Here is a 25,405-nt window from a genome sequence, read left to right on the forward strand (position 1 = left end):
ACCTGACTGCATTGAGGAAGAGGCCTGAATCAGGGAGTAAGAGTAGGAATTGGAAAGGCAGTTTTTTGTTCTTGGATCTACCTCTTCATTCAATTAATGTAGGTGGGAGGAGACAGGGAGAGAGGATTCAGTGCTTTTATCTCTGATACAGGCACCAACTCAACAGCAAAGAATGGCTACCTTTTTTTTTTTCTTTTTTTTCTGGCCGTGCTACAGCACGGCATGTGGGATTGTAGTTCCCGGACCAGGGGTCGAACCTGCGCCCGCTGCAGTGGAAATGCGGAGTCCTAACCACTGGACTACCAGGGAAGTCCCAAGAATGGCTGCCTTAATTACTGTTCTGGATGGTGATCAATGCTGCGTCCAAACTGAGCTCCAACAGAACAAGGGTGGAATTCGCTAGACCTGTTCCTTGTCAATTGCTGAGCAACTACTGAGTACAGAAACTTGATAAATACAAAAACAGTATTCTCTGTGTTCACAAGGAGTTTAAACATGAATAGGGCTTTAAAATATTTGTACACAGAATTATATACCAGGAAGTATAAATTAAAGTATCTGTTAGCACTGGCATTTGAATAAAACTTTTATACCACCGGTGCAAAAGAGAGAAAAGAATGGGTCGCGGATGTGGCTTACTTTATCTGAATCAATGTTTCCCCATGGCTCAGGAACTTTGGTGATAAAGGTAAAAGAAGTTTTCATAGAGGAAGACAATAAACAAAGTTTCTTGTTTTCAGTCCCTCCCTTAGAGATAAATTCTGGATTTGAATGCAGATCAAGAAAATAGGTCAAGAGCATTCCATCTTACACCTCCCCGTTATAATTTCATCACGAGACTCCCTAAGATGCTAAGAGAGCTAGAACTGGTTTTGACTTATTCTGAAAGTGACTACATAAAGCTTTTCCTAGAGCTGAGGCTCATAAAAATCTATGGTTGTGTAGAACAGAGAGATCTTTCTTGCAGAGCCAAGGAATAATTCCTCAATTTTCAAAGATGTAAAAGTTATGTTAGTTATAATCAATGATATCACTATGGAATCTTAGAAAGAGAAAAAAATCTTTTATTTTTTAAATTTATTTATTTAATTTATTTTTTTTTTGGCTGCGTTGGGTCTTCGTTGCTGCGTGCGGGCTTTCTCTAGTTGTGGCGAGCGGGGACTATTCTTTATTGCGGTGTGCAGGCTTCTCATTGTGGTGGCTTCTCTTGTTGCGGAGCATGGGCTCTAGGCGCGTGGGCTTCAGTAGTTGTGGTGCGTGGGCTCAGTAGTTGTGGCTCATGGGCTTTAGAGCTCAGGCTCAGTAGTTGCGGCGCATGGGCTTAGTTGCTCCGCAGCATGTGGGATCTCCCCAGACCAGGGATCGAACCCGTGTCCCCTGCGTTGGCAGGCGGATTCTTAACCACTGCAGCGCCAGGGAAGCCCAAGAAAAAAAATCTTATACATCATCTCATATAACCCCTTCTTTTAGATGACAAAACCAAAACCCAAGAATTAAGTGACTTGACCAAGTTTATGTGACTTATTAGTGGTAGATCTGGGACTAGAATTGAGTACTAATAGGTAATTTCCTTCTTACCACTCTTCATAGTTTCCCAGTTTTCTTTCTTCAGAGCTTCTGAAAGTTCAAAGTATTTCCGTATAGTCTTTTGATTAGGCAGGAAGGTGACCATGACCCAGGATATTTGTGTTTAGGAAGAGCTCAGTCTCAGTTCTACCTTTCCCTCCAATTAAGATCTTCTTGATCATCTGATATAAGGAAAATTACCATTTATTAAGCACTTTCCTTGTGTCACGGTCTTCATATATGTAATATCATTGTACCTGCAAGATTCATGTAAAGTAGACCCGCTTCTAACATTTTAATGGGAATATGAATCCCCTGGGAATCTTGTTAGTGCAGATTCTGATTTTGCTGGTCTGAGATGGGGTTCAAGATTCTGTATTTCTAAAAAGCTTCTAGGAAAAACCAGTAATGCTGTTTATCTGTTGGCCTTATGTTGAGTAGCAAGAATCTTAATCTTATAGATGAAAAAACTGAGCTTTAGCAAGATTAAATAAATTGCCCAAGTTCATACAGGCAGTAAATGGTAGACTAGTGATTTGATCTAGGTCTCTCTGACTCTAAAGCTCAAGATGTGATAAGGGAAGCCAGGGAAAAATGGAAAGAGAGCTTATGTTCCAATATTTCTTAAACAGGTCACTTCTCAAGTGAGTCAATGGCAGAATCCAGGACTAAATCAAAAAGTCCTGGCTCCGAGCCAAGTGTTTCCCCTTTTTCCTCTTATCAGTCCCTTAATCAGGATCTTTGCTTCATGCTTAGCAAACCATTTTTAGAATTGGCTTTTGGGTTTTCTCCATTACAGGTTTATTGCCAAACCCTGTGCACTCCATGTTGGCATCCAGGACAGTGGTCCTTATCAGGCCCAACCTAATGCCATCCTTGAAAAGGTGTTCATATCTGTTACCAAGGTAAGTGGGCAAAGAAACAGAGGAAGATTCGTGTGGGGGTTTATCCCATAGGGCCGGGGAGGATAAAAGAGCAAGTATTTCCAAGGGTAGGGATAGGATGGGATGATCTTTCACATTTGGGAAGTCCATAGAGCTATTAGGAAAACTTTATCCACTCAGGGAAATACCTTTGGGCCAGGATCCCTTAAATAAGTCAAGTTTACATACATTTGAGTTTTAGGCCTAGTGGTCACCACCACCCCTCCTTCTCCCCCAGACACACATCATATTTTGATTTTGTTTTTCCCTGCTCCAGCTCTTGTCATTACCTAGTTGCATAATCAAATGGAAATGGTACTGATAGCCTTTGCGGTTGGGTTTTAATATCTCTTTTTACTTAGCTTGGGCTGGAGGGAGAAGACCAAACAAGGATGTGTATAGATGAATGGTAAAGGTCCTTGATGTGTAAAATAGTACTTCATACTAAAACTGACTTTGGGGATGAAACCTGGAAAGAAAAACATTACTTAAGTCACTATAGTTATTGCCGCTTTGCCACTCAACTAGTCAAAGGGATTTAATGAGAGGTTTGAAGAAAAAGGGATGTTCTGACTCTGGTCATACATCTGCAGTATCCTGATGAAAAAAGGCTGGAGGGCCTGTCAAAGCAACTGGACTGGGATGTCCGAAAAATCCAATGCTGGTTTCGCCATCGGAGGAATCAGGACAAGCCCCCAACGCTCACTAAATTCTGTGAAAGCATGTAGGTGTGCAGAAGGAGGTGGGGAGTGAGGAGAAGGGTGGAGTATGACTGGACTAAGGTTTTCTTTTTGGAAATCACTTCTCTTGTTAGGATAACAGTCAATAGATATGGAGGGCTAACTCTATTATAGGCTGGGAAGAAGAGAACTGGAAGCCTGATCACCCTTAGTTTCTTGGACATGCTTGCCCCTAAGCTAGATGTAGTTCCATTTTGTTCCCCTTTCCCAAATAAATTGGGAATGAATTCCTATACTGGCACTTACATAGGTAGATATGCATACCTACTATAATCCATTTCACTGGGTTTTTGCTGATTATCCTCTGGACACCGAGTGCTGTATTTCTCATTATCATGCAAAAAAAAATAATAGGCACTATCATCAGGGAGTCTAATATGGAAGAAAAGTTTACTAAAGACAGTATACACTTGTGGAAATCTATTTTAAACAGAGGCTGGAAGATTTTTATCTCTTTGGTTTTTTCGGTAACAGTATTTGTCCCTATTATGGGAACTTAATTTCTTACCAGTAACTGTCTTATCCCCAAATCTGCTCTCTTGACTTCTTTACTTCACAGACTTTCTTTTGAGTGAATATTTATCTAACTTCTACTTCTTGCCCATCCAGGTGGAGATTCACTTTTTATTTATGTATATTCTGCTATGGAGTTAGATTTCTCTGGTCGGTGAGTCTGAACTTTCTCTGGTTCTCTGTTGGGTTCTAATCATACCTACATTCCTGGAGATAAGAGTTAAATACCTTTAGATTTTGTCCCTTACTCCCTTTTCTTCTTTTCTTGTGATTTTTTTTTTTTCTTGTGATAAGCTAAATAGATTGTCTTCTGTCTGGGGCCTGACATCAGTAACCTCATGACTCTACTGTTTCTCCCATAAATAATGCTAATAATAAAAAAATTAATTAAATCAGCATAGTACGTGATGGTTTACAAAAGCACTTGACAAAAGTCCTGTTCTTTCAAGGAGGAGACATTACAGAAATCAAGTCAGTAACTCATTATAGTGGGTAAAACAGGTATTATTCCTGCTTTTCAGCTAATTGTCAGAGTCAAAGAAGAATTTCAGGCTTTTTGATTCATGAGTCCGTTTTTTTTTTTCACTGTACCACACTATTTTCCTCTAAATGCAATAATTGAGGCTTCAAAATACATGAAACATAAAGAGGCAGAAAGAAGGGAAAAGGAAGAGAATAGACAAATATACAGTCATATTTGGAGATTTTAATATTCTTCATAATTGACTAAATCACTAGACAAAAATCACTGAAGATGTAGAAGATTTAAACAACACAGTCAACCAATTTGGCCTAATTGACATTTATAGGACACTACACCAACAGCTGAAGAATATGTATTATTTTCAAATGTACATGGAACACCAACTAAGATAACCATATGTTAGGCCATAAAATTAGTCTCAGCAAATTTTAAAATATTGAAATCTTACAAAATATGTTCTCTGACCATATGGAATTAAAATAGAAATCAAATTAATAATAAAAAGATATCTAGAGAAATATTTGGAAGTTAAACAACTCTTCTAAATAACCCGAAGATCAAATAAGAAATCATAGGGAAATTAGCAAATATTTTGAATTGAATGATGCTGAAAATACAACATACCAAAATGTGTGGCATGCAACTAAAGCATACTTAAGAGGAAATTTATAACTTTAAATGTTTATATTAGAAAAGAAGAAAGCTTTAAAGTCAATGATCTAAGTTTTCACTTTAAGATCCAGAAAAAGAAGAGCAAAGTAAACCCAAAGTAAGTTAAAGGAAAGGAAAAAGCAAAAATCGATGAAATAGGCATTAGACAAATAATGGAGAAAATTAATAAAGCCAAAAGTTGGTTCTTTGAAAGGTTTAATTAAAATTGATAAACCCTTAGAAAAAAATAAGAAAACAAATTATCAGTATCAGGAAGAAAAAGAGGCTATCACGGGGATTTCCCTGTTTGTCCAATGTTAAGACTCCGCCTTCCAATGCAGGGAGTGCAGGTTCGATCCTGGTTGGGGAACTAAGGTCCCACATGCTGTGGGGTGTGGCCAAAACTTAAAAAAAAAAAAGAAGAAGCTATCACTACATATCCTGTAGACATTGAAAGAATAATAGGACAAGATTGTGAACAATTTAACAGTAATAAATTCAACAACTTAGATGAAATGGACTTAATTGAAACTCCATTAGAGATTATTACTTTTGACTTGTGAATCTTTGGCATGGAGATCTTGCTCTCAGTTATTAAATGAAATCATTGTCTTCCTGCCTCCCAGTTTCCTATATATTCCAGGTTGTGATGTTTCCAGAAACTATCCTAGAGCTCTCAATTGCTCTTACATACCTCAAAACATGGTTTCTCTCTTTGTAATAACACTTTCTTGTTCTAGAAGAAAAGTCTAGCCATTTAGTTACCCTAAATTCTGTCAAGAGGGATTCCTTTTTCTTTCCCAACTCTTTTGCCCCAAGCATAGAGAGAAAGGGATTATATAGATGAGCCAGGGGAGAATTCTAAGGGCTGACTTAGATTATCTGTTTTCTCTTAGTCGCCTTGGTTCTGGGACACCCGACAATGCTGGCACAGTTACCCTTATCAGGTAGGATCTGAGCCCTTTCAAGACAGGGGTCTTATGTGTGTGTGTAAGATGGGGTTGGGGAGAGTACATTGCCAGTCCTAAGGGAAGATAGCACATTTCCTTGGGATTCTTGAGGGATTAGGGACTGAGTCTCTTTGAGTCATATATTCAGGTATATATTTTTGGGGTCCCCATAAGCAGTGAAATCCAGTGATCTGTTTGTTCCAGGTTCCTATATTCACCCTAATTGGGCTGGAAAGAAAAACAGCTCCCTGGCACTTAATGAGGTGCTTTCTGGTTCATGTGTCCCTTTTGAATCCCTCAAGATTTTCTACTATGGTTCTAGTCCATAGTAGAAAAATGTCAGGGGACTGCTAACAGAGTAGAAGAAAGAAAGGCCTCAGTGTATTTAATCCCCTGAAAAGCACTAATTGCCCAGAATTCTAGACACACTGATTTGGTTGTGCTATAGTATGTGTTAACCTTATCTGATCTCTGAAAGATGAGAGCTGAAGATGTGTATGTGGAAGGGAAGAGGTTTAAGTCTCCGCACCAATCCAAAGTCTGTTAGCTATTGCAGATCTTGGAAGATGATGGAGAGGAAGGTTATTTAATAATTTGGGGTATGGCTCCTCTGAGAGGGAGAAATTTGGGGAGGTGGAATGAGTCTTTGACTAGCTGGTATTCTAACTACTACTTTCTCTCTTCCAGCCTCTCACAAATGGGCTTTATTACTATTATATCATGGAATTGGCTTTCTATTGGTCTCTTATGTTTTCTCAGTTTACAGACATTAAAAGAAAGGTAAGGACATTGGCTCCCTCAACTCCCTGACTTATTGCATCCTCCTTTCCAGCAGCTATCATCATTATTGTCATTGTGATAGATTCTCTGCCCTGATTGGGACCACAAAAGAGGGAGAAAGTAGGTTTAATGGGACTTTTAGCTCTTTGTAATGTTCTCAGAAGTGAGACCTGACTAATGATGAAGTATATTTGAGGCATTCAGGGCAGCCCAGATGAAAACAGTTAACCGTCTAAGAAGCATACCCTTTTCCTCATTTTCTCCAAGGTTCTTACGTATACAAAGCTCAGGAAACTTAGTCTGAGCTTAGTTCCTAAGCTCAGAACGTAGGGATAGTAAGGCCTGATCCAGGAAAGGCCTTGATTCCAGAAAAGCTAGATCTGGCTTTTGTTTGGCATTAGGGACCCTTGTTCCCTCTCTGTTCTCCCTTCTTGGTGACCCCACTTACTTAAAGAATGTCAGTTGGAAGGGGTTTAGGATGATTTAGTTTACCCTTTACTTACTGTTTAGGAAACGAAGATTCAGAGAAGTGAGTTGACTTGCCCACAGAGTGGCAAAGTTGGAAATGACTGAAGTTTTTTATAAGCAGACAGAAAGGGCAGAATCTTCACCTTTTATTGGTGTCCACCTGACATAATGCAGTTCCAGCAGCTCTAACCCTAATCTATCACTAACTTGTGGTTATCTTTGGTAAGGAAAATCAGGGTTAGCCTTTGTGGGAATGGATTGAAATTGATCTGGGTTATTAGTTGTGTAACCTAGAAGCTTGATACACAATTCAGATGCCTTTCACCCTCCTATGATTAGTAGACACAGGTCTCCTTACTAAAATTTTATTTTAATACATGACGCATATAAAAAGGTTTGTAATACATATGTTGGTTTTAAAACATTCTAGAACGTGTATTTGTAAACTCATCCCCAACTCAAGAGCTAAAATGTACCATTGTATCTGTCTCTGTGGAGAGCACAGGCTTTATATCCTTGCTTCTCTGATGCAGATTTACCTGCCCTCTCCCACCCTCTCTCCCTCACTGGGCTGGGAAGTATTTATTAGATATGTCTGATAACTCAGGTATTTAGAGATTTCTCCGGAGCTAACCTTGGCATTTGAACCCAAGAGGAAGTTTGAGCTTTAAATCTGAAAACAGGAAGTGCTTGTAGTAAGATGGATTGTTTAGCATGTCTCTGAAATGTTTTGGAATAGTTTAGCTTTGCCCCCTTCACAAACCTCCCCTTTCTGTTAGGTCCCTTTGGTTGAAATTTCCTTCATCAAAGCAGAAGAGTCTTAGACTTTCAAGGATATCTGAAATGTCTAAGGCTTGTATGCCTGACTACCACCTGGGAAATTATTTCCAAGTGTCAGCTCAGCATCCAAGCTGTACATGTTCTACAACTACCAAAGAAAATTGTTCTTTTCTGTGTTTTGAGCTATATTAACGTAGATTATGGGTCAGTCATTGACGTAGAGAGTTTTGGGTCAAATGTTAGGCAGCTCCCTGAGGGAGAATTTAAACAAAATGGAACTTCTAAGGGGTGGAATAAGACCTTCTGAGAACAATGCAGGACATTGAGTTGGCCAGCAGCTCTGTGGCCTTGGCTTTACCTGCCTGTTTTATTTCCATTCCTTCCTAGGACTTCCTGATCATGTTTGTGCATCACTTGGCCACCATTGGGCTCATTACCTTCTCCTACATCAACAACATGGTTCGAGTGGGAACTCTGGTCATGTGTCTACATGATGCCTCAGACTTCTTGCTGGAGGTAAGACCCCAACCCCCCTTTCCTCACTATTCCTCTTTCTTTACTTTCCCTCCTGAGAACTGGCTTTCTCCCCAGCTCAATTCTTATCTTCCTTTCTCCAGGCAGCCAAGCTGGCCAATTATGCCAAGTATCAGCGTCTCTGTGACACCCTTTTTGTGATCTTCAGTGCTATTTTTGTGGTGACTCGTCTAGGAATCTATCCATTCTGGTAAGTGGTAGGGCTGTGGAGCTATGGTAGATACGTAGCCATAAACTGGTGATACCTTTCACCAGTTGAGGGAACAGACCACCAAGGTTCCCTAACCCTAAATATTGCTCTGCTTCTTCCTTGACCTAACCTGACCCTTTATGGACTCTCAAAGGACCTCATTTCCCTTGCACAATATTTCTAGTGAGGTATAATCTAGACTGAGAGCATCCAACTCACTTAGCTGTGGCTCGCCTGACTCATCTCTGAGGAGCAGTCTTCATTTTATGCCTAAGTAATTCCTTTGCCTTCTTTTGTACTGATTACAAAATTCTCAGGCTCTTGCTTGTTTTCCTGCTCTATACCCTGTCTCCCACCCTGACCAACACACATATACACCACTCTCACTTCTACACTCACTACTTTATGATACAAAGTCATTGACTCTGTGGGTTGGAGATTCTCCTTAGTCTGAGGGAATCAGCTACCAGCTGTCCTATATGTGCCTGAGGATCTGAGTAATTCCTAGGATTATGATTAAAATTGGTGTCCCAAACTTGTGAAACTCTGTATATTTGAAGTGATTAATAATACGACTTATTCTATCAGTTGCTAAGATTTCTATATCTTTCCTTATCCCTAAAGATAGAAAACTCCATGGGCCCCTTTCTTTATTCTTTTCTCACTGTGGATGAATATCTCTGGAACTTCAACTGATAGAAGGTATGGGGAGAAAACACAAGGTTCTGCTTTCCAGGGAATTCAGCTTCATCCCTATCTGTCTGGCTTTGACTCTGGAATCTGACCATTGGCCTCCCTCTTACAGGATTCTGAACACGACCCTCTTTGAGAGTTGGGAGATGATCGGGCCCTATCCATCCTGGTGGCTCTTCAATGGCCTTCTCCTGATCCTACAGGTTCTGCATGTCATCTGGTCCTACCTAATTGCACGAATTGCTTTCAAAGCCTTGATCCGAGGAAAGGTGAGGATGAAAGATGGCTTCTTTCTTTGGGCCTGGGTGGGAAAATAGGTATTACCCAGCAAAGAGCCTAGGGCTCCAAAGTTTCCATCTTTTCTTTAAGTATGAGTGTTTAGCCATCTAAGACATGACTTAGATGTCAGAGGAAGGATCTGCCTTCTTCCTGTCCCTTAGGAATGACCATTGTAAAATAATAAACAGGATTAGGTTTGGAGATGACCTCAACCATTTCCTACCCCTTACCTACCTACTTTGTGGATTTCATATTTTTGTTTTTAGCATGGGAACCTTTTTTCAAAGGAAATCATATGCAGAGCTCCAAGATATACACTGTATAAAAGCAGAGATGTTAGATTGCCTAGGAGTAGTTTGGTAAGTCGCAAGCCACCCCAAGATGGCCACACCGTGATGTTCAAGATATGGTTTATGTAAGGGACTAAGTACCGATCTCACCTTACTGTTGTATGAGGCAGGGGTCTTAAGTGAGATAGGTCTTTAGGGTTTCAAATACCCATCTTATGCCAAGAGCCCAAAAGCATAAAGAAAGATCATTCAGTGATAAAACTCATAACTGAATTTTGCAAATTCTGAAGCAGTCAGACTGTGTTAGCCTGCGGGCTGGGGATTCAGTCTTCGGTAATACACAATCCCAAGGGGAGGGGCTCTGGTAGAGGATACACTGACTCTAGGACAAAGGGATGGAATGTTTCCCAGGAATATATGATCCCTTGTGTCGCTATTCTTTTTTTGTTTTGTTTTGTTTTTGTTTTTTTGCGGTACGCGGGCCTCTCACTGTTGTGGCCTCTCCTGTTGCGGAGCACAGGCTCCAGACGCGCAGGCTCAGTGGCCATGGCTCACGGGCCCAGCTGCTCCGCGGCATGTGGGATCTTCCCGGACCAGGGCACGAACCCGTGTCCCCTGCATCGGCAGGCAGACTCTCAACCACTGCGCCACCAGGGAAGCCCTTGTGTCGCTATTCTTTATGGCTGCAATTGGTTTCAGAACTTGCTTAGTGTGCCTGTGCATCTTGCTGTAGCTACTGGACATCTCTCTTCTCCCCTGCTCTTTCCTGACCAGGTGACCTATCCAGGAGGGATTAGACCCAGACTCTGTACTCTCCACTCTTTTCTTACCTCCTTCCTTTTTTCTATGCCTGGTGGGAGCTGGACAGTTTCATCTCTTGCATGTAAGTGTATCTGTGCTTCTGGTGTTCAGTGAAGCATGTCTGTCTGAATGTGTTTCTCTTCCTTCCTGCTTTCCATTCTGTTTCCCTGGGTTGTATCAGAGCATGTATCTCTCCTGACTCCAGCCACGGTGCCAGTCGGGTGAATGGTCACATGGGAGGCAGCTACTGGCTGAAGAGTAAGGTGGTTGGTATGGGGACTTCAGCGTAGATGGACTTGTAGGGCTGCTGACAGCCTGCTCCTCTGGGCCTCCCCGCATCTGCACTCCTGTGACTAGGGGGTGTGCAGGGCACTGAGGAGAATCAAAGAAGAAAATATTTTCACTTCTTTAAAAAACTCTGCCATTTTATATGGAGCTCAGGTTGGGCCATTGTTGAATGGAGCTCAAGTTGCCAGGTTCTTTTTCCTAAATTGAGGCAAGATTAGAGTCTACTCATTTTTTTTCCCCTTTCTGTTTTTCCTTTCCTTCCCACCCACCCACTGCCCCCCTCCTTTTTGAGCCTCCCTTTCCCTCAAATTTAGACACACTGCCCTCTGGTGGAAATTTCCTAAAGATCAGATAATCAGTTCATCTGGGTTCAGAGGTCGATAGCTATAATAAACCATAGAATCTTAGCGCTAACCAAAGCAATTCCCCCACCCCTTGGCAATAGCAATTGTAGTTTTGTTTCCTTCTCACCCCCTTCTCTTAGTTACTTTAAAAAAACAAAAACAACAAAAAAAACACATTTATTATCCTTCAGTTCGGGAGGGCAAAAGTCTGACATAGGTTTCACTGGGTTTCTCTCCTTTACTTTTATGGTCCACGGTAGAGAATCTGAAATACTGTGCTTGGTATGCAGGATAGTTTAGATTGAAAAACACTGCTCTAATCCAAATCCTTCATTTGAAAATATAGAACAAAAAGCTGAGGTTGAAAGGTAAAGATTCATAGAGAGTAGCATGATTGGGACTGGGATTTTTTACTCGCTGACTGCCAGTCTACTTTTCTTTTCACCATACTGTGTATCTTGGGGTTGCTCAAGAGAAGTAACTATCAACACCCTATGACCCTAGTCATAGGGTGTCAATAGTTGAGCCCAGGAAGAGCCCAGTTGTGGATCAGCTTTGGGGATAAAGCAAAACTCTGGATAACCAAAAAACTGCAGTGGCCACACCACCAGAAGACAGAAGCAATGATGATAGCCATATGTATTGTTTGTGTTGGCCTTTTCTTTTCTTGAGGTACAATAGGAGAAAGGGTGTCTGTGGAGTTTCCTTCAAACCTAAACCACAACTGGGTGAATGATTTGAGCTCTTTTAGGCTGTTCCTGCAAGATAAACTCCTCTACCAAGATGGCTACTTATTCCATTCAGAACAGAATTAGAGATGATGAGAGAGAAACCCAGAAAGCAGGCAAAGGATATTCACAACAGTCTCTGTGGTCCAGATAGTATTTTGAGTCAGGTGCCACCAGAAAGTAGGCCAGATTGGGAGCAATGCCCAAACATGGGCTCTGTGGGCTTTGTCTGTCTTATGATTCTAGAAAAGTTCTGTCCTTACCTTTTCTACCTTTGGCCTCATCCCACCCAGGTATCTAAGGATGATCGCAGTGATGTGGAAAGCAGCTCAGAAGAAGAAGATATGACCAGTAGCACAAAAGGCCCCTGTGGCCGCAGCTCCAGCAATGGTGCCGGTCGGGTGAATGGTCACATGGGAGGCAGCTACTGGCTGAAGAGTAAGGTGGTTGGTATGGGGACTTCAGCATAGATGGACTCGTAGGGCTGCTGGCAACCTACTCCTCTGGGCCTCCCCGCATCTGCACTCCTGTGACTAGGGCGTGTGCAGGGCACTGAGGAGAATCAAAGAAGCAAATATTTTCACTTTTTTAAAAAAACTCTGCCATTTTGTATTTAATAGCCTCCAGGTTCTTTCAGTAATGTTATTTGCTCTGTGTGTGCGCGTGCGTGTGTGCATATGTGTGCACATGTGCATATGCATTTGTGCATATGTGTGAGTTTCGTTGCCTAGGTTGGAGCACAAGCCTGGTCCCCTTTGAACCCACCTCAATCCCAGATTTGGCTGCATCTTGAATTATGCTGGCTCCAGAGAGTCCCCTCCCTTGTTGCCCATGGCTCTTGAAGTTCTGGCCTTCTGAATGGAGCAGCTAAGTTCACTCCAGGTTTCTGCACTGTTCCTCCTTTGGAGATGGAATATTTCACACGACGTTATATAGAAACAGACAACCATGAATGGATGGCCAGGATTGCTGTGGCCCCTAGCTAGGTCCCCTTCCTGCCACCTGGTAGTGATGGACAGCTGCTGATAGATACCCTGCTCTTTATTCAGTGGTACGCAGGGAGTTGGGGGGTGGGAGGAACAGGTGAGCTGAGGGCTGGAGGACAACAGCCACTGGGTGAGTTGTTAACGGTTTATACTATTGTTTACTCTTCTGTGATTAAAAGTGCTTCAACCCTCATCTGCTGTCTCAACCTCTTTAGTGACCCTGTCCCCAATCCCCTGAACCCATAATCTAATTAAGAACTTTTTCACGTCTGATTCTAGAGGCCATTGGACACCAAGTTTTTCCTTTCTGTGCATGCTGGAAAGAGAGCGCCTGCATTTTAGGGCTTTATATTTTAAGAAAAAATAAACATGTGTAGTGACCATAAGAAAAAATACTGAGCAGATGAAAGCATGTATATTACTAAAGCAACAAAGGCTGTGGTTGAAGAGCTAAGACACCTTGAGTATTTCCTGTATTTCCCATTTTATTGAATACAGAGACTGCCAGTTAACATCTTAAGATTGCGATAAGTGAGTCTAAGCAGATGTTTTCTCTTTTAGTTCTGTTTTTCTCTTTTAGCCTATGGAGAAAAAGTCTTCCTAATCTAGATTTTTCTCTAGTTGAGGTCAAGGCAAAATTACTAATAGTAGTATTCATCTCTTAAAATAGTTTTCCATTTAGTGAATATTCAGATTACCAAAATATTTCCAGATGCTCTTGTGTACATTAAGACATATGGTGTGCTTCATTGTTAGGGAGATGGATAAAAATTGAAAGAAGTAGGTTATTGTTCTAAGAATCAGATACTCATTTGATGTTCATTGACATCATTGGGATATTGACTCTACTAAACTTACTGAGTGGCTGGATTTTAAAAAGACTTACTATAGGGCATGGAAAAATTAAGTTCTCAAAAGTCTTACATAGTTATTTGGTCAGAGCTAGTCAGGAAGACTAAAAGACTAGGGTCTTACATTTAGTTCCTCAATTTGCCGTATTGTTGAATAAATTAGTAATTATGAAATATGAATGAAAATGCTTTTGAAAGTCAGACAAGGTATGTGTATTGCCTTTTGAACAATTGCTTTGTAAATACAATCTGAATTAGTTGGCCCAGTTAATCTGACAAAAGATGCAACCAAGTGGTATAATAATTAAAGTAATAATTGGTAACACATAGCTCTTTATTACATGCCAGGTACTGTATTAAGCACTTTACATATGATTAAAATACAGCAAAATAGGTTAACTTGCCTAAATTCAAACAGCTAGTAAAGAATCAAACTCAGAGTCTCTGTTCTTAACCACTATACTGTAACACTTCCCAAGACTTCATATGAGGAAGAATAGTTGTTGAAGAAGCATTTAGCCAGAGGCATAGACTGATTAGAGTTAGCCTTGGATGAGTGAATTGAGATTAGGGTCAGTTATAGGAACAGGGTCTTGTTCTAAAGAGGAACTATATGCATATAGCTGGAGTGGGAGATGAGAGAGAGGTTGCTAGGGAGTTTGAATACAGAGCCGGAAGATAATAGTGTTAACGGGGGGGGGGGGGGCAGCAAGACTGTCATGAGGCCAGTTTTATAGATGGCCTGGGAAGGTTTTATGCCTGAGAGGAAGGCCCCAAATCAGTGCAGAGCAGGTTAGATGCAGACCCATCATCCCTACCCAAGAACTAGGAATATTTGCAAGAGAAGCAAGGCATTACCTCTCCTCTGTTGAATGTAAAAGAGTTTTAACTTTATTATTTATTGAAAAGATAACATGTTTGTATAGTGCTTAACTGCTTTGAAGATGATTTCACAACATCAAAAAGTGAACTTCAGAACACTGCTGTAAAAGTAGGGATTGTTATCCCCATTCCATAAATGAATGTTCTGATTGTCTATTACAATGTAACTAACCACCTGAAAACGTAGTGGCTCGAAAGAACAATTTATTATTTCTCATGGTTTGGTTGGTTGAATGAGCCCAGTTGGAAATATCTCATGTGGTTGCAGTCAGATGGCAGCCGGGAATGGAGTAGTTTAAAGACTCAACTGAGCTGGATGTCAAAGATGATTAACTGGTCTGGCTAGAAGTTAATGCTGGCTGTTCCCTGGGAACTCTGTCGGGGCTATCAACTAACGTACCTAAACGTGGCCTCTCCATGCCTTGGGCTTTGCTCAGGTGGTTGCATTCCATGATGCAGGGAGCAGAAGTCACTAGGACCAATAAGAATGTTGACTGGGGGAATTCCTTGGCGGTCCAGTGGTTAGAGCCGCCAGCGCTTTCCCTGGTGGCCCAGGTGCAATCCCTGGTAGGGGAGCTAAGATCCTGCAAGCTGAGCGGTGTGGCCAGAAAAAAAAAAAAGAGAATGTTGACTGGAACTGGCACACATTACTTCCACTATATCCTGTTGATCAAAGTAGTCACAGGGACCACCTAGATACGAGGAGGTGGTGAGATAGATTCTACCTCTTGAAGCAGTGGCGAGGTCACTGCAGAAGAGCATGGGGAACGGGAGGTATGGTTGCATACACCTTTGAAAAATTCAGTCTGCCACAGTTAGAAAACTGAGTCTCAGAAGTTGTTCAAAAAACACAAACATCTTAGATTGCCTATCATGTATCATGAGCTTTCGCATTATCATAATCCTAAAAATAATCATATGAGTTTGGTTACTGGGTGATAGTATGCTGATTTTTTGGGGTTTTTTTTAAATTTTATTTATTTATTTTTGGCTGTGTTGGGTCTTCGTTTCTGTGCGCCGGCTTTCTCTAGTTGCAGTGAGCGGGGGCCACTCACTGTCACAGCCTCTCTTGTTGCGGAGCACAGGCTCCAGATGCACAGGCTCAGTAGTTGTGGCTCACGGGCTTTGTTGCTCCGCGGCATGTGGGATCTTCCCAGACCAGGGTTCGAACCCGTGTTCCCTGCATTGGCAGGCAGACTCTCGACCGCTGCGCCACCAGGGAAGTCCTAGTATGCTGATTTTAAACCAAGTTCTTCAGACTTTAGGTCCAGTATGCCTGCAGGAAGATATTTTCAGTTCAATAAAATATTTATTTAGTGCCTACTTTATGATAGGCACTGTGGCAGAGAAGCTGGGGACACAAAGATGAACAAGATCTGGTTTCTACTTCAGAGATCTCAGACTGCAGTTAGGAAAGGAAAAAAAAATGATACAATGTGATAACAACTATTCTAAATTATTCTTGGCAAGGTGGGAGAAAAGTTGAAGGTGGAGCTGGGCCATTAAAGATGAGTAGAGCTTTGCCAGGAAAACAGGAATAGGAAGGTGTTATGTTTGGAAGAGATGGGAGGATATGAAAGCTATCAGTTCTGTCTTAATGTAGACTAAAATAACCTGAGACAAACATTCAGGAATGGTGGATAAAGTTGTGGTGGTTTTTTTCTTTTTCTTTAATGCACAGCTGAGCTTCCAAGAAAGGGACACAAAAGATGCAAAGGTACTGAAAACAAGAGCAGAAGGCAAAACAGCTGATGCAGTTATTGAAGGGAGAGGAGAATATACCCTAAGGACTTGGGTTTTAATGCTGACAAGAGACAAGATTGTGGCCCCATGCAGAAAGCTGAAACTGAGACCTCCAGTTAAAGCTGGGACCCGGAAAGAGCAACAGCAAAAGGGGGAAGCTATCAAAAATTCACACAGTTAGCAAAAGGAGAAAGCAAAGAAATTTGAATGCTTGGGCTTGTGGGGTCAGGATGCTCCTGAGAATTTTCTCAGTTTCTGGGCCCACACTTCATGTGAATCTGAGAACCTGAATGTATACTTCCTGTGTGGTCTGGGAAACATCACACCTCCAACCCCATCCCCAGGTAAGAACTTGCAGGAAAACTGATTTCAGATCAATTATCTATGGGACTGCTCTGGAAAGACCTGTACATGATGATGCAGACGATGTGGGATTCTTATACTACCACCAGCACCCCCCACCAAATAAAAAAGTTCCAAAAGATTTCCTCAAACCTGCAGCACATATAACTAACAAAATACAAGTATCCAGAGTATGAATAATTTTAAAAATGACAAAGCCCAATAGCAAGAAGAGGAGAGGGGGAGGGAGCAAAGGATATGCATAGGTAATTCCTAGAGGGTGTATGCCAATGGATAATCAAAAAAAGGTGATCATCCTTACTGGAAATCCATGATATGTAAATTAAAATGAATAGAAACCCCTTGACGCCAACAGAATGAGGAAATGTTGCTGGTGAGAGTACATTGACATAACTGCTTTGGAAAAGCAACTTAACAACTAGTAAAGCTAAATATTAGTAATTGGTCTTTTATAGAAACTAGTACAAGGATACTCATTGCATTGCTGTTAATAAGAGGGAAAAAGCGGAAGAGACTCAGTGATCTTTCACTAGAGGAATGGAATAAATTGATTTACTCATGTAATTGGAATATTATACAGCAATTAAAATGAAGAGCTAAGTTTTCCTATTAATATGGATCTATTAGTCTGAACCAGTAGGACATATATATATTTATGTATAAATTTTTAAAAAATGTATTATAGGGAATTGGTTCATATGGTTTTGGAGGCTGAGAAATCTCAGGATCTGCAGTCAGCAAGCTGGAGATCCAGGAAGGCTGATGGTATAGTTCCAATCTGAGTCCAAAAGCCTGACAACCAGGAAAGCCGGTGGTGTAAGTCACAGTCCAACTCCATAGGCAGGAGAAGACCAGTGTCCAGCTCAAAGACAGTCAAGTAGACAGAAAGACTGCCCTCTTACTCCATCTTTTTTTAAAAATTAAAGTATTGTTGATTTATATTATATCAGCTTCAGGTATATATTTTTTAGATTCCACATATAAGTGCCAACATAGAGTATTTGTCTTTCTCTACCTTATTTCACTTAGCATAATACCCTCCAAGTCCATCTGTGTTGTTGCAAATGGCAAATTTTCATTCTTTATGGCTGAGTAATATTCCATTTTATATATATATATATATATATATATATATATATACACACACACACCACATTTTCTTTATCCATTCATCTGTTGATGGACACATTAGTTGCTTCCATATCTTGGCTACTTTAAATAATGCTGCTATGAACATTGGGGTACATATATCTTTTCGAATTAGTGTTTTCATTTTCTTCAGGTATATACCCTGGAGTGGAATTGTTGGATCATATGTTATTTCCATTTTTAGTTTTTTGAGGAACCTCCATACTGTTTTCCATAATGGCTGCAGCAATTTACATTCCCACCAACAGTGTACTCGGGGTCCCTTTTCTCCACATCCTTGCCAACATTTGTTATTTGTGGACTTTTTGATGATAGTCATTCTGACAGGTGTGAGATGATATCTCATTGTGGTTTTGATTTGCATTTCCCTAATGATTAGCACTGTTGAGCATCATGTGCCTGTTGGCCATCTGTGTGTCTTCTTTGGAAAAATGTCTGTTTGGGTCTTCTGTCCATTGGGTTGTTTTTTTACATTGAGTTGTATGAGCTTACTCCACCTTTTTGTTCTATTCAGGCTGTTAATGGATTGGATAAGGCCCAAACCCATTGGGGAAGGCAATCTGCTTTACTCAGTGTACAGATTCAAATATTAATCTCATCCAGAAACACCCTCTCAGGTGTACCAGGAATACTATTTAACCTTCTGTCTGGGCCTTCAGTGGCCAAGTCGACACATAAAATCAACCAGTGTGAAGGATAAATATCAGAAACATAATGTTGAATGAAAAAGGCAAGTTGCAAAAGAATATGTCCCGTTTGATGCAATTAACATTACTTTTTTTTTTTTTTTTTTTGCGGTACGCGGGCCTCTCATTGTTGTGGCCTCTCCCGTTGCAGAGCACAGGCTCCGGACGCGCAGGCTCAGCGGCCATGGCTCACGGGCCCAGCTGCTCCGCGGCATGTGGGATCTTCCCGGACCGGGGCACGAACCCGTGTCCCCTGCATCGGCAGGCGGACTCTCAACCACTGCATCACCAGGGAAGCCCAACAGTACTTTTTAAACCCAAAAATATATCTAGGGTACTTCTGTAGTAGACATACAGAAACATACAGCAACTGCAGGATGGATAGTGCTTATCTTTATGGGGTGGGGGGGTGTGTGGATTTGGTATGAAATTTTATTTCTGGTGCTCTTCAATAAGTTTGGAATAATTCATCATTTTTAAAAACTTTTTAAATGTAAAAACAAGTATGTGGCATTTTCAGGGAACTCTGATCTGTTGCAGTTGGATCAAAGTGGCAGGAGATGAGAATAAGAAGGTTGCTTGGGGCCAGATTGTGAAGAACCTTGACAGTCAGGCCAAAGAGTTAAATTTTAGCTGGTAAGTCATGGGAGCCACAAAGTTTTAAAGCAGTAAGATGAGTCTTCTAAAAGCAGTTGTAGAGAGGGTTTTCCTAGGACTTGGAACGTAACCTAAGAGAGATAAAGAAAATGGCTTTTTTAAAAAGGGGCCTATGAATTGACATAGGGCAGTACACAGTAGGGTTATCTGTACCACCTTCACCTCAGCCGTCGGCATACAATTCTGTTTTTTCTAGTTCAGCAAGGTCTCTCATAGGGCAGGTCTCACCAAAAAGAGTTCAGCCACAAGCCCTAAGCCTATAAAAGTAGATTTGGGATCTGCTTTCGCTCAACTGACTTCTATGAAAGACTTTTAGGAAACAATATAAAACTTTCTAGCAGCAACATGGCTTTGCTGGTAATAATTTATTATAAGGAATTGTGGCTTGTGCAGTTATGGAGGTATTCCTTGTGGCTGGTCTCTTTCCTTCATTGTCCTCTCTCTCCAATAAGGTTCTTAGGACAAGCTATAACCCTGCTACCAAAGCTGATCCTGACTAACACAGGGTGGGGAGAGCTATGGTGTCCCAAGCTTTGCCCATTAGTCCTTCTTTCCTGAGTCTTTGGCCTCTGAATAGTTGAAGAGACCAGCAAAAAGAGAATTCAATCAGCATATATTTCTTTATGTACATGTAAACACATTGAAAATGGTAGAAAAAATACACCAAACTGTTAACACAGGCAATTTCTGAGTAGGGAAATGGGAAGGGGTGTTGGGGTGGGACAGAGTGACAAGGGGCACTTTTATTTATCTGTATTTTAAAATATTTTCCATTGAAAATATATTCATGTATTGAGTCCTGACCTTAAGGAGTTACAAACTAGTAGATATGATATAAATGAACACAATTTTTTTTCTTAAACAAAAAGCAAAAAACCTGTTGAAGCAAGTGTGGCAATATGTTCAAAACAGTTAAAACAGGAATAAGTATATGGGTTTTATTTCTAAATTCCCTCAGCTTTTGTATATGTTTGTAACTCAAAAAATATTTTTGTTATAAAAGCTACATATGCTCATGGTAAAAATATGTTAAGTACATGACATCTCCATTCACCCTAATCATTATTAACAGTTTGGTATATAGCCTTCTAGAACCACTTGTCAGATAACCAAATGTATACAAATGTGTTTCTTTTAAAACAAAAATGAGATTATACCATACATATTCTGCTGGTTTTGACTGATAACATTCCATTTTATGGGTATACCGTTATTCATTAACTAATTCTTGAGCTTATTTAAGGCTCTTTACTATTAACATAATACTGCAAATAATAACCTTGTACGAAAATATTGTACAGTTGTGTGACTGTTTCTAAGGGCAAGAGTCCTAGCAGTGAAATAACTAGGTAAGAGGGTATAGACGCTTTAAATTTTTGATAGAAAAAGACTATACAAACTTGTATTGCCATTAACGAGAGATTGCCCTGTATTATTTAAGTATTAAAAGTGCTGTGAAAGGGGTGGTTGTTATGGAGTACAAGAGGTCTTAAATATCATGATAGGGAATTTGACCTTGACCCAGTAGCCAGTGGTTCTCATCTCTATAAAAAGCCTAATAGCATTTTTTTTTTTCTCTTGCAAAGGCATTTAAGGGCATACATTTCCTGACATGATCTTGGGCTGTGTCCTGTAATTTTATATGAAATACTTTGTTTTATTGCTTTAAAGAAGGTAAGAAATTTCAGTTTTGGTCTTTCTCTTTGATTTGAGGGTTGCCCAGGAATATTCCATTTCCACGTAGTTGAGAATATCATTATTTATTTATAATTTTATTGGATGTGATCAGAGCATACAGTCTGTAAAATTCCTGCAATCTGTAAAATTCCTACTTTTAAATTTGTTAAAAAATTGTTTTAAATAGTCAATCAGTGTTTATAAGTGAACTGTAGATATTCACAGAAGATCTATTCTATACTTATTATATATACACACACGTGTGTATAAGGTTTGTTGTTTGTATTTTCCATTTCTTCTCAGTCCTTACTTTATTCTTCTAGTGCTGTTCAGTCTGAACAAAGTAAGATAGACTCTCAACATAATTGTATTTTTAACCTGTTCTCCTGTATTCCTAAGAATTTTTGCTTTAGTTTTTTTCATTGCTTTGTTTGTTGCAAATTTATGATAACCACCCTTCATAATTTATGTCTTTTTATATTACCAGATGATCTCTTTATTCCATTTAGTGTTTGTTAACCTTTCTTAATATTACCATTCTTGCTTTACATTCGTTTGCATTTCTGGTATGTCTTACCCATCTATTTTCAACTTCTCTTTATTAGTGAGTATGTTTATTAGAAACTATATATACTTTGGATTTGCTCTTTTAGCCCAGTCTATTAGATTTTGTCTTTTAATGGGAGAATTCAGTCTGTTGATATTTAGTGTAATAACCGATGAACTTAATTATATTTCTTCATCTTAATTTGACAGCAAATAAGTCTATTCTTCTTTATTAAATATAGTTCATGCTCAGTAAATACTAAACAATTGCTTGAGTTTAGGTTTTAACAAGCTTTTTTGAAATGACAGTAGGTGCTCCAAGTGAAAATGAGGTAGGAAAGGACTGAACCTAGGCAGGGAGTAAGACTGGACGGATATATATTGGCATATTACGTATTATCTACTCTATTAGAGTTCTCCAGAGAATCGGAACCAATACATTAGAGAGAGAATAAGAGTGAGGGCAAGAGAGACTGATTTATTTCAGGGAATTGGCTAACACAGTTGTAGGGACTGGGAGGTCTGAAATTTAGAGCAGGCCGGCAGGCTGAAAATGCAGTGAAGAGTTGTTGCAGTCCAAGATCCACAGGCTGGAAACTCAGGTAGGGGTTCTATGTTACGTTCTTAATGCCGAATTCCTTCTTTGTGAACTCTGTCTTTGCTTTTAAGGCCTCAGCTGATTGGGTGAGGCCCATCCATATTATGGAGGACAACGTGCTTTACTCCAAGTTGGCTGATATGTTAATTACACCTAAAAAATACCTTCAAAGCAACATGCAGACTGATGTTTGATGAAACAACTGGGCACCATAGCCTAGCCAAGTTGAAACAAAATTAACCATCACCTCAACACCATAGCAAAAGCTGACCAAATATGAATGGATTATTTCTAAACCAGGTGGTTACAAATATTTGTAACACTCCCTTTGCTATCCTTAAATGCAATTAACATTTAACTTATCTACTGTACACATAATTTTTAAAAATCACCATAATGGGGCTTCCCTGGTGGCGCAGTGGTTGAGAGTCCGCCTGCCGATGCAGGGGACACGGGTTCGTGCCCCGGTCTGGGAGGATCCCACATGCCGCGGAGCGGTTGGGCCCATGAGCCGTGGCCGCTGAGCCTGCGTATCCGGAGCCTGTGCTCCGCGATGGAAGAGGCCACAGCAGTGAGAGGCCCGCGTACAGCAAAAAAAAAAAAAAAAAAAAAAAAATCACCATAATGTTCTAATAGTAATATAAAGGATATGTTTTAAGAATTTATAATAAAATTATTTCCACATATAAATATTGGGCATAGTTATACTAGCACTCAGATGCTTGCACTTCTGTACATTCACCATGAATACAGTGGCTACAAATGCAGACTGATACTATCGTGTTGTGTCAGATTCAAATGCCAGGAACAGACTCTGCCATCAATGGTATGGTTTTTTGAAATGGTGAACAAAAGTTCTAAATAAACTACACTACAATCTCCCCTCCATTTATACAGTAATTGCATGCCTACAGGATTCAGAGTACACTAAAAACTGTACAAAAAATACTTCATATTTATAGGTAAAAGAGGTTATAGGCTCAGCTAATTATAGATTTTTTCACTTGAATATTTATAGAGACATTTGATAGTTGTGCAGGACTTGGGACAGTATGTTGTGTAAGACTATCCCAGACATTGTGAGAATTCTGGCATCCTTGGCCTCCACCTACCAGACGCCATACCAGACGCCAGAGATGCTTCCCAATCATTGTGACAATCAAAACACTTTCACCTCTGTTGTGTGTGTGGGGTGCCACTTCTGCTGAGAACTACTGTAGTAAATAATAAGAAGCTATCAAAAGTATTTTTTCTCCCCTCAACTTTTTGAGAAATCGGAAAAAAAAAAAAACAGAAAAACATTAAGAATGCTCATATTTCCAATACCCCAAATTAATACCTCTAACATTTTGTCTTACTTCAAATCTTATTTTTAAAAGAAATAAAAAATTAGAGACCTGTGACATTGTGATATAATAAATATATAATTGGTCTTAGTCCCAGGTTCTTGGCACAGAGCTTCTAAGACCCTTGGGAATCTCCAGAGTGATATATCTTTTTATTTGCTAATGAGGTTACTCTTGGTGGGCCCCTAGATAGTTTCAGGTTGGGAGCTGGTTGCCAGAGGAACAAGACAAGGCAGATTAGAAGGCTGAAACTTTCAGCCCCACATTCCCGATCTCCTGGGAGGGGAGAGGTGCTGGGGATTGGGTTAATCATTGAATGGCTGATTTAATCATGCTTATATAATGGAACCTCCATTAAAACTCTATAAACAGTGAGGTTCAGAGAGCTTCTGGGTGGAACACATAGAGATGCTGATACAGGGATGGGCCCTATGCATCTCTTCCATTTGGTTGTTCCTGAGTGGTATCCTTTATAATAAACTAGTAATAATAAATAGTTTCTCTGAGTTCAGTCACGTGAGCCATCACAGCAAACCTGAGGAGGAGGTCGTGGGAACGGATCTGTAGCTGTCAGGCAAAGTTTGGGTGACCTGGGCACCCCACTACTTGTGAATGATTGAGCCCTTAACCTGTGGTGTCTGCGCTAACTCCACGTAGCTTAGTGGCAGAACTGAACTGCAGGACATAGTTGGTGTCTGGAGAGTTGGAGAATTGTTTGGTGTGGGAAAAACATATTTGGTGGTAGAAGTGTTGTGAGTAGAGGAAACAGTTTCCATTTAAGACCCCCCCTCTGCCCTCTTCCACCTCACCTCATCCCCAATGTAACGACTACTATTGTCCTTTCAATCTATTTTTTATACTTTTATAATCACATATGTATCCATAACAACATAGAATATGAATTTCCCCATGGGTTTGTGATGTATGCTCTATCATATTCAATTTCTCACAGATACACTGATCTGTGTCTGAGTTTATTATTCTGTGCCATTGATCTATTTGTCTGCTCCTGCACTAGTACCACAACATTTAGATTACTATTAGCTTTCTACTATGTCTTGATATCTGGTAACCCCAACCCATCTTCTTTGTTTCTTTTCAAAACTGTCTTAGATACCTGTGCTTTTAAAGATTTTTTTAGAGAAAAAGTGGTGTCTTCTATAGATACTTGGCCCAGCATGGGAGCGTGAAGAGTCAGAGAAACCTTTTAGGAAAAAGAGGATAGAAAGGATGTTCCATTTAGAGAGAAAGAAAGAACAGGCATGGAGACAAGAAACAACGTGCAACCACACAGGTCATTTGATTTTACTAGAACACAAAGGGTGAGGTAGGAACATAAGGTGGGTCAAGACTTAAGGACCTCATACACCATACCAAGGAGTCTGGACTGGACCTTATAGGTCAGGGATTCTTAACCTATTGTCTGTGGTTGAGCTTCAGAGGGGATCCAAAGCAGAATGCCATAATCGAATCTGTTCCAAATAGATGTCTCTGACAGCAATGTGGCAAATATGAGGTCAAGATTGGAACTAAGACCCCTAAAAGGCTCCTGCAAAAGTATAAGCAAGAAATGACAAGGGTAGAACTGACTGAATGGATGTTTAAATGGTAGAAATTAATAAGACAGTTACTTGGTTGGGAGTAGGGTACAGAGAATAGTGTAATGAGACTCCCATAATCCTGACTTAAATGATAGTGAAAATAAGGGGAAAAAAACAAGTAGGTCCGGGAGATATGAAGGAATGCTGTTAGTCGTGGACAAGTTAGAGAGGACTATAGGATTTGAGTGGATATAGCAAGCAACTGGATATATCTGAAGCTCCAAAGGTGAACCTGGAAGATACAAATGTGGAGGTCAGCAGCAGGTGTTAATAGCTGACAGGTACCGGAGTATTAATATGAATTGTCTCATTTAATCT

The 25,405-nt window shown here is 40.3% G+C and overlaps 1 protein-coding gene across 3 annotated transcripts in view; it reads left to right on the forward strand.

Moving 5' to 3' along the window:
• CERS5 (ceramide synthase 5) overlaps window positions 1-17,771 on the forward strand; it is a 39,824-nt gene extending 22,053 nt beyond the window's left edge. The window contains exons 2-12 of one of the 3 annotated variants that reach the window (XM_060166266.1): window positions 2,366-2,471; window positions 3,083-3,213; window positions 3,839-3,896; window positions 5,774-5,824; window positions 6,515-6,607; window positions 8,243-8,371; window positions 8,473-8,579; window positions 9,385-9,541; window positions 12,296-12,440; window positions 16,403-16,808; window positions 17,513-17,771. In XM_060166266.1, coding sequence (XP_060022249.1) covers window positions 2,366-2,471; window positions 3,083-3,213; window positions 3,839-3,896; window positions 5,774-5,824; window positions 6,515-6,607; window positions 8,243-8,371; window positions 8,473-8,579; window positions 9,385-9,541; window positions 12,296-12,440; window positions 16,403-16,473 — 1,048 coding nt within the window. In that variant the 3' untranslated portion in view covers window positions 16,474-16,808; window positions 17,513-17,771. Of the gene's footprint in view, window positions 1-2,365; window positions 2,472-3,082; window positions 3,214-3,838; window positions 3,897-5,773; window positions 5,825-6,514; window positions 6,608-8,242; window positions 8,372-8,472; window positions 8,580-9,384; window positions 9,542-10,615; window positions 10,725-12,295; window positions 13,520-16,402; window positions 16,809-17,512 lie in introns of those variants that run through there. The other 2 variants (XM_060166267.1, XM_060166265.1) reach the window with 2 other exon arrangements.
• The last annotated feature ends 7,634 nt before the right edge of the window (window positions 17,772-25,405 follow it).

This window comes from Lagenorhynchus albirostris, chromosome 11, assembly GCF_949774975.1.
Source record: "Lagenorhynchus albirostris chromosome 11, mLagAlb1.1, whole genome shotgun sequence".
Lineage (NCBI taxonomy): Eukaryota > Metazoa > Chordata > Mammalia > Artiodactyla > Delphinidae > Lagenorhynchus > Lagenorhynchus albirostris.